This window comes from Chrysochloris asiatica, unplaced genomic scaffold, assembly GCF_000296735.1.
Source record: "Chrysochloris asiatica unplaced genomic scaffold, ChrAsi1.0 scaffold00145, whole genome shotgun sequence".
Taxonomy (NCBI): domain Eukaryota; kingdom Metazoa; phylum Chordata; class Mammalia; order Afrosoricida; family Chrysochloridae; genus Chrysochloris; species Chrysochloris asiatica.
Genome location: NW_006408663.1, coordinates 2895984 through 2905137, shown reverse-complemented (window position 1 = coordinate 2905137; position 9154 = coordinate 2895984). Strand labels below are relative to the sequence as shown.

Below are 9154 nucleotides of genomic sequence, written 5' to 3'. Positions count from 1 at the left end.
GCAGAGATGAATAAGTGCCTCCTGTGCCGCCTCACTTTCTTGAAAGATTTCAATTTGTATTCCATCAATTCCTGGTGCCTTTTTCTTTGCCAAGTCCTTCAATGCACCTTGGACTTCCTCCTTCAGTATCATGGTTATTGGTAATATGCTACCTCTTGAAATGGTTGAACATTAACCAATTCATTTTGGTACGGTGACTCTGTGTATTCCTTCCATCTTCTCTTGATGTTTTCTGCATCATTCAATAATTTGCCCAGTGAATCTTTCAATAATGATATTCGAGGCTTGAATTTTTTCTTCATTTCCCTTAGCTTGAGAAATGCTGAGCATGTTCTTCCTTTTTGGTTTTCTGATTCCAGATCTTTGCATATTTTTTTGTAATATTTGTGATATTCAATTATAATTGACACTAAATCCACTATAGTTAGTATCCTTAGAAAAAGAAGAGGAAATTTTAGGCTCAGAAATGCGTAGAAGACAGAGCCATGTAAAGTCAGGGCCTATACTGAAATGATGCAGCAATAGGGCCAAGAAATGCCCGTGGTGGCTGAAAGACATCAGAAGTTAGCAGAGAAGCATGGACAGATTCTTTCTTTGAATTTCAGTGGGAACATGACCTTGCCAACACCTTGATTTCAGCATTCTAGCCTCTAGACATTGAGAAAATAAATTTCTGTTGTTTCAAGTCACCCAGTTTATAAAGCTGTGTTATATATCCCTAGGAAATCCATGTGCCTTAGGGACCTTGTTCACCCTCTATATAAAACCCATGGCAACTTCTGGAAAAAATCTCTTGACCTGGCTTCTGGGATCCTTGGCTTGCCCCCCTCTATGAAGAAGCAGACTGTTCTTCTCTTCAGGCTAGTGTCTGAGAAGTCAGACTTTGCAATGACACAACATAACCTCATTTGATGCTGCAGTATAATCAAAAAGAATATTCTCAGATTGACTGCCACTTAATTCTTAAGAAGACCTAGTTGAAAACAATCTTTGAGAAGAATGCCTGAAGGATAAACTGGCCATCCATTCTCCTTGACTAGACATTATAAACACCATGTATCTAGCCCACAAGTGAATTTTGTTTAGACCAAAATTTTGGATATCCACAAAGTTCCCCATAAAAATACAGATTGCTGGCTTCTACTGAAAAATCAGAACACCCAGCAGTGATTAGTCTGTATTTCCATAAAGCAAAAAATCAGCTGGAGTTGAATAAAAAATGTTCCTTGTGATGTAGGTTCTACTTTGCCACTGTTCCCACTCAGCCCACCTAACTCATTGACCCAAAGTGTGAGTTTTCCAGCCATCTGACAATTCCTCAAGGAGCTCTGGTAGTGTTGTGATTATGAATCGGGCTGTGAGCCTCAAGGTCAGCAGTTTGAAACTACCAGCTGTTCTGTGGGAGAAAGATGAGGCTTTCTGCTCCTGTAAAGATTTACAGCCTTGGAAACCCTGTACAGGGTCGCTATGAGTTGGAACTAACTCCATGGCACATAACCACCATGACAATCTCTCAATTCTTTATTTCTGGAATAAGTCAGATAAGCACAGCTGTAGATGTGGGGAGCAGTCCTTTGTACACAATTCTTCAACCATCAACATCACCACGTTCATCTCTCTCCTGGACTGAGTTTACATTTAGAAATCTGCTCACATTAAGGGCATTTAACAGGAGTCCTGGTGTGGCGCTATGGGTTAATGAGCCAGACTGCAAAGTCATTTGAACAGTAAGGTTGAAGGTTCAAGCTCAACAGCTGCTCCTTGGAAACCCTATACAGGGTCACTATGGGTCGGAGCTGACTCAACGGCACTTAACAACAGTAACAACAAGGCCAATCAAGACACGAAGATGGTGTTGAAGATGAGGGTGTACATGCTCAATACCAGCTGTTGTAGACTGAATTGTGTCTCCCAAAAATGTGTTGTAAATCCTAACCCCAAAACTCATAGATGTAGTCTCCTTTGGGAATAGGGCTTTCTTCATTACATTAATGAGGCCATAATGAGTCTTAAGGGTGTGCCTTAAACTAATTACTGTTAATATATGAAAAGAGCAGATTAGGCACAGAATCAAGAAGGGATGATGGGGGAAGAAATATAGATACCATGCCACATGAAGATTACCAGTATTACCAACATCACCGAGGAACTGAGGAACAGAAGGTAAAGAGAGACAAGGGTCTTCCCCCAAAGCTAGCAGAGGGAGGAAGCTGTCCCCTAGAAGCGGTACCTTACATTCAGACTTCTAGCCTTCAGAACTGTTAGAAAATAAATTGCTGTTCATTGAAGCCAGCCAATTGTAGCATTTCTTTTATAGCAGCACTAGCAAACTAAGTCACCTGGGAAGGGTATACTCCTCAAAAGCAAATTTTCAGTAGTTTCAGGAGCCTGTGCACACGTAACTGGCTCTGAGTGTTTCTTAGACTGGCTGCTCCAAGGTTTCAGAGGCACATTTACTGTGTCAGTAAGGACAAACAGGTGTTCTGTGGCTTCATGATTGTACCAACCTCACTGGTGACTCTAACTGATCTTTTCTTCCTTTGTTTGTTGTTTATCTCCATGGCTTTGTCTATTTTTTTAAAGTTGTTTTTCTTACAGTATTCCTACAGTCACCTTAAGTTATTTCGGAAATAAGTTGAAGATATAGATCAATTAATCCCCTTTTCTAATAAAGTAACATTGTGCATGAATTATTCCTCATTTTCATTTTTAACATGTAACTGCTTTCACTGCCTGTTTGGAATTAAAAGATAATGGAATTTCTCCAACTTTTTGAAGCTTCCTCATACATTGATAGTAAGTCCTGAGAAAGCCAGAACCTGTGGTGTATGGGAACTTGTCAGAAAAGAAAAAATCAAATATTTTCCACTCAAATAAGCAACAGAAAAGTGGTAAAATTCTGTCATATCAAATGTGGAAAACTGATGGGAACCCCCCCCCCCCACACACACACACACAGTTTTGGCTCTCTTAGATTTCACAGGGTGTGTGTTTATGTGTGTGTGTGTCTTCAGGAACCAGACACTCCAGAATTCAAATTCTGTGTCTACCATTTACCAGTTGTATCATTTTGAAAAGTCATCTGATTTGTAAAACAGGACTAATAACGGCTATGTTGTAGCAGTATGATACATTTTAAAGACAAAGTATATAAAATGATTTCAACAGTACAGACTCTTCAGTAGCTGTTGTTGTTGTTAAGTACTGTTGAGTTGATTCCGACCCATAGCAACCCTGTATAGGATTTCCAAGGAGCAGCTGGTGAGCTTGAACCACCAACCTTACAGTTTAAACAACTTTGCAGTCTGACACATTAGCCCACAGTGCCACACCAGGACTTCCTCTTTAGTAGTAGTAATAGTTATTGTTGTTGTTGTCAGGTGCTATCGAGTCAGTAACAACTCATAGCGACCTTATGTACAACAGAACAAAACTCTGCCCGATCCTGGGCCAACCTCACAGTTGTTGCCACACTTGAACCCATTGAGGCTGCCACTTTGCCAGTCCATCTCACTGGGGGTCTTCCTCTTTTTCTCTCACCTTCCCCCTTACCAAACATGATTCCTCACACATCCTGGTGTCTTCACATACATTAGGCCATGTTTTCTTGACATCCATAAAGGTAGTTCCAAATCTGAGAGGAGTTTAAGTAACTTGCCCAGGTGACCCAGCAGGAATTGGAAGCCAGATATGTCTGACTCCAAAATGCAAAATCCTACCCCAAACTGAAATAAATACATGAATAACCAGAGATGAATAGATAGATGTTGTGTGTGTGGAAACAGTTACAAAGTGCCCATGAAAGATACAAACAAATGCCTGCCTACTCTTTCAGTGAGTGGGAGAGCATGTTAAGCTTCTTTGGCAGGTAAACAGGGGGGAGGAATTTGCCAGAATTTCTCAGCATGAGATTCTGGTGGTGAAAAGAAACCTCTTATGCCTCTATTCCTTTTCATAAACACTCCCAAAAGACTCTTTGGGATATTTTTGACCCTTGGCTGACAGTTCCATTCCTATGTTAACTGCCAAAGCTGTCACTCACTCTGCCATGGCACTTCCTATCTGCCGGTAGGATCACTGCTCCACTCTCCTAAAGGAAACCAAATAGACAAGTCCTCTCCCCAGAAGGGCCTCTCAAAGCAGGAGGTGTCGGTCACTGGGCTTCATGCCACAGCTTCACTAGGGCTTGGGTGACTGGCGTTCCTCACTGATAATTGTTAGTGACCGGATAAACTCAAATGTAAAAAAAAAGCAAGTCCTTAGGGAAGAATGGAGGCAGGAAAGGACTCAAAGAGAGGAAGCACTTTATTCCATTCCAGTTTCTACCTTAAAAGATAAAGATTAAAACACGAATATTTTAAAGCTAGCCACTCTTCTTTAAGCATCTATGTTTCAGGTATTTTCAACCAAAGACTGAATTTCTTTGGTACCAAATACACAGGTGCATTGAGCAGATGTTTTATACAATATATTACCTGGAAATCAACAAAGGTAACCTCCCATAGGCTGGAGATATCATCCGTGTAGCTGGGCAACAAGAGGGCATCATACCGCTGCAGATTGCTGACGTGCTGGCAGTGGTAGGAATAACTTGATGGAGCATATATGCCAGTTGCATTAAACGTTGCTTGGACTGAGTTATTGAAGATAATCTCCAGTCGGTGTAAATTGAACCAACTCTGGACTGACAATTTGTTGTAATTGGTAAGGATGAATCTGAAAATGATTATAAAATAGTATTACTCCAAAGCACTTTAACTACATTTGCTGACAAAGGACATCATTAATGAACAGTGCAATAGCGCCCTCTTTTGTCACATAGTATAACTGGCTTGGGGAGAGACTGGCCCTCTTTCGGTTTCAAATAAGAGCCCCGGGTGGATAGGAAGAAAAACAAATGACAGGGTAGTCCACAAAACTGAGAAATACAAATTCCTACAAAACAGGGAAAGAGCCTGGTTTCGTCGTCTTATTTTATTTTTTTTTTAGAATCACGAATTATGTGTTTATTATTGTAAAATAAATTTTTTAAGAAAAAAATGTGCATCAATACCCAGTAAACCAGTTGCTTCAACCTCCCTCCACTTAGCTCTTCTCTAGGTGACAAAAACTTTTGAGGAGAAAAGAAACAAAAGGGCCCTTGCTGGTCTGATAGTGCCTTCTTCGTCACTGGCAATTTCTTCTAGAATGACAGAATCTCCTTAGTCAGATTAAGGAAAAAAGTGGAGTCCCTAGGAGGCGTAAATGGTTAAGTGCTTGGCTACAAACCAAAAGGTTTGTGGTTTGAATATACCCAGAGGTACCTTAAAAGAAAGGTCTGGTGGTTTGTTCCAAAAGGTCACAATCATGAAAACCCTTGAAACTTAAAAAAAAAAAAAAAAAAAACTCTGTTGAATCAATTCCAGCTCAGAGCAACCCTATACCGCAGAGTATAGCTGCTCCATCGAGTTTCTGAGGTTGCGAATCAGACTGCCTCATCTTTTTCTGGCTGGCGGAGTGGCTTGTGGGTTCTGTCAACCTTTCAATCAGCAACCCAGTGCTGAATCCACTGTGCAACAATGGCTCCTTGAAAATCCTGTGGAGTGCAGCTATGGTTTGTAACCTTTGGGGTCGACATGAGCTGATGGTAACTGCTTTTAGGGATGAAATGGAGTTCCCTTTCTTCTGAGGTATATCGGGGTATACTCAAACCTCTCACTTTTGGTTAGCTGCCACGTATGTTAACCACTACAACACCCAGGGACTCTTACACGAATATAAAATAAGGAGCTCTGGTAGCGTAGTGGTTACGAATCGGGCTGCAAACTTTAAAACCTTAAGGTCAGCGATTTGAAACTACCAGCCGCTCCGCGGGAGAAAGATGAGGCTTTCTACTCCCGTAAAGATTTACACCCTCAGAAACACTGTACAGGGTCGCTATGGGTTGGAACTGACTTGACGGCACTTAACAACAACAAGTAAATTATGGTTGAAAATCATAGTAATAGCTCTTACTATATGTGCCAGGAAAACTTCTATGTTCTTTTAATGTATTATTTTATTCCAGCTTCATCACCGCACCATGAGATAGGTAATATAATTAGCCTCATTTCCCAGCTGAGGAATCTAAGTCCCGAGAAAAATACAGTCACAGAGAGTAAATACTGGAGCAGGACTTTTGAATCCAGTGTGAGATCAGGGCCTTTATCCTTAACTATTTTGCAATGAAATATTCTTTGGCCATGAAAAAAATGATAATGCACATATGCCATAATTTTTTTGCTCATTAAAAAATGTATGACTACAACACTAATGGGGTATGCGCACCATGGAATGGTCAACTATTCAATATCAAAAGTGCAACATTAACCTGCCATGAAGGTTCAGAGGGGTGGGAAAGAAGGATGGAACAGAAAAAGGGACCACAGAGAGGAAGTAGGTAACTGTCAACAATCATTAAGATGAAACAAAGTGTGTGAGTGACGTGCTGGATGTAAAACTGCTGATCTGTTCTGGAAATCCTCACTCAATTCACAACAAAACGTTTAAAAAAATAAAAGCATGGTTGTATAAAGAATTAGCTGAACAGATAGAGATCAAAAGGTCCACAGTAATTACAACTGCTAGACAGATTGTGGGTGAGTTTTAGTTCAGTATTTTCTGATTTTCCTTTTTATAGTGAATAGATCAGAGTCAAAAATTATCTGACTGCCAATTATATTAAAATGCTCATCCACACCCATGGCTGATGACACATTGAGCATGCACATGAAATGACTCTGTCGAATAGCGGAGTGGCAGTGGATTATGTGGCAACTCATTTGCAAATCAGCCATGGCTCTGCCTATGAAATCATCTACAACTCACTTGGGTTTCGAAAAGTTTGTGTTAGATGGGTAACGAAACAATGATGGAAGAGCACAAACAGAAGCATTTGGACATCTGCAAACCTCAAGGTTGGCGGTTCAAGCTCACCAGCGGCTCCTTGGAAACACTGTACAGTGTCACTATGAGTCAGAACTGACTCAACGGCACTTAACAACAACAACAAAAATTTTGGACCGATACTCGAAGGAAGGTAAAAGTTTCTTTAAAAAAATTGTTACTGGTGACAAGACATGGATTCATCACTATAAGCCTGAAAGAAAACAGCAGAGTATGGAATAAAAACATCCTCAACTGTCAACCAAGAAAAAGTTCAAGTCAACCATCAGCTGGAAAATTGATGCTCACATTTTCTAGGATTCTCAAAGGGCCAGTATTGTAACACTATCAGGAAAAATGTTAATCAATCAACAACAGTGCTCCTTACAGTGAAATGCTCACTGATGAACTGAATCCTAAATTTCGGATTAAACACAGAGGACTGCTATCTAAGGGCTTTAGGAACTTGCATGACAATGCATGTCTGCACACCTCTGCCCACACTCTTGACACTCGGCAAAAACTTCGTTTTGAGGTAGGTATTAAAACATCCTCCCTATAGTCCTGATCTTGTGCCATCAGACTTTAACCTGTTTGGTCCCCTGAAAGCAGCCCTTCAAGGACAAAGATTCACCTGTGTTGAAGAAGTGAAGACAGAGGTGCATGTAACTTGCAGCTCAACCTAAAACTTTTTTTTTTTTTTTGGATAATGGAACACAAAAGCATGTTGACAGATGGATGAAGTGTATTTAAAAAATAAGGCGATTGATTATGCTGAAAAACGATGCATTTGTCTTTTCCAAAAGCTGATTAAATAAATTCTAGAACGAGAACGTGGATAATCTTTGACTCACCCTTGTATATTACCTTTCTATAGTTTGGGCTCTTTCAGAACTGAAACAAGAAAGTGTGTACAAGAAGGAGTTTGGGGAGGTGAGCCTAGATTTATTTAAGAATTTACCCACTCAACAAATATGCGGAGCAAAGAATGGGAAAGTGACAGATGGAAGGGAGACAGTCAATAAAGGGTACATTAAGCAAGTGTCTACTATGGGCACCTGGGGTTTAATCCCCAGGGCAACCCTGTGAGGCAGGGTAGAGCACTCATCTCTGAGTTATATTACCTGAGGGCCAGGGAGCTGGCGCATTTATATAATTTAGCCTTTGGTTACAGGGGTAGGGATGGGTTGCAGTAAACTCCTTTGTCCAGAGAAAGTCTTTAGGCAAAAAGATGCTGGTAGCTGCAGTTGAGTTGGTGGGCTGCATACAGTGATGTCAAGTGGAAAGGCCCATGGGGATATAGATGAAACATTAATAGTGTCTGCTACAAACCTTCACCATCAGGAGAAAAGAAAGCCATTTCAGATTTGAAAAAAAAATGAGGTTCTGTTGTGCATAAAAGGAGCCTTAGTGAAGCCGTGGAGCACTCAGCTGCTAACCAAAATTCTAACCCCCCAGCTGCTCCATGGGAGAATGATAGCAGTAGTAGACTTCCAGAAGGATTACCATTTCCTATGATTGACTGGTGGGTTTAAACTGCTGACTTTGCAGTTAGCAATCCAGTGCTTATCCTACAGCACCACACTACTACTGGGTCATGCAAAATCACAATATGTTACAGACTTCCCTAAGAGCAAGTCTATTCAGAAACTTTCATACAAATTTACACTGAATCTGCAAGGAGGTCATGGTGTGTGAACTTTCCCAAACACATTAGACCACAGGACCCTTTTCCTCTGGAATCTTATAAATATTTTCACAGAACAGAGTGTTCCATCAAATGCGGCTAACAGAAACGTCCTGCTGGTTTTATAAATAATTTTAATGATACAAATGATACAAATGTTGGTCACCATAAAAAGATGGGTCCTGTAGGAGGGGATATACAATAATTTTATAAGAAAATTAAATGCCTTCAATTTATTTGATTTTGTTATTTGTTTGGGGTTTTGTAAATTCTAGCAACAGGTCCTAGTGGCTAGATTACCACTATTAGCAGATACATCCTTCCATTATAAACACAGAGAAGTATAGGACTGTGTTGACTATCTGCTGGAAAATTCAGGTAACAGAGACATTCTCATTATTAAATGGTAAGTATGATTCACTGTTGCCTTTGAGTTGTGGTGTTGGAAGAGAATACTGAAAGTGCCATGAACTGCCAAAGGAACCAATAGATCTGTTTTGGAAGAAGTGCAGCCAGAGTGCTCCTTGGAGGCCAGGATGGCTAAGCTTCGTCTCTCATACTTTG

General features: G+C 40.5%; 1 protein-coding gene across 1 annotated transcript in view; it reads right to left on the bottom strand.

The window, feature by feature from the left end:
* The window catches only part of ATP6AP1L (ATPase, H+ transporting, lysosomal accessory protein 1-like), a 39932-nt gene that overhangs the window by 4554 nt on the left and 26224 nt on the right, over window positions 1-9154 (bottom strand). The window contains 1 exon segment of the mRNA XM_006870595.1: window positions 4476-4716. Within this exon segment, the coding sequence (XP_006870657.1) occupies window positions 4476-4716 (241 nt within the window).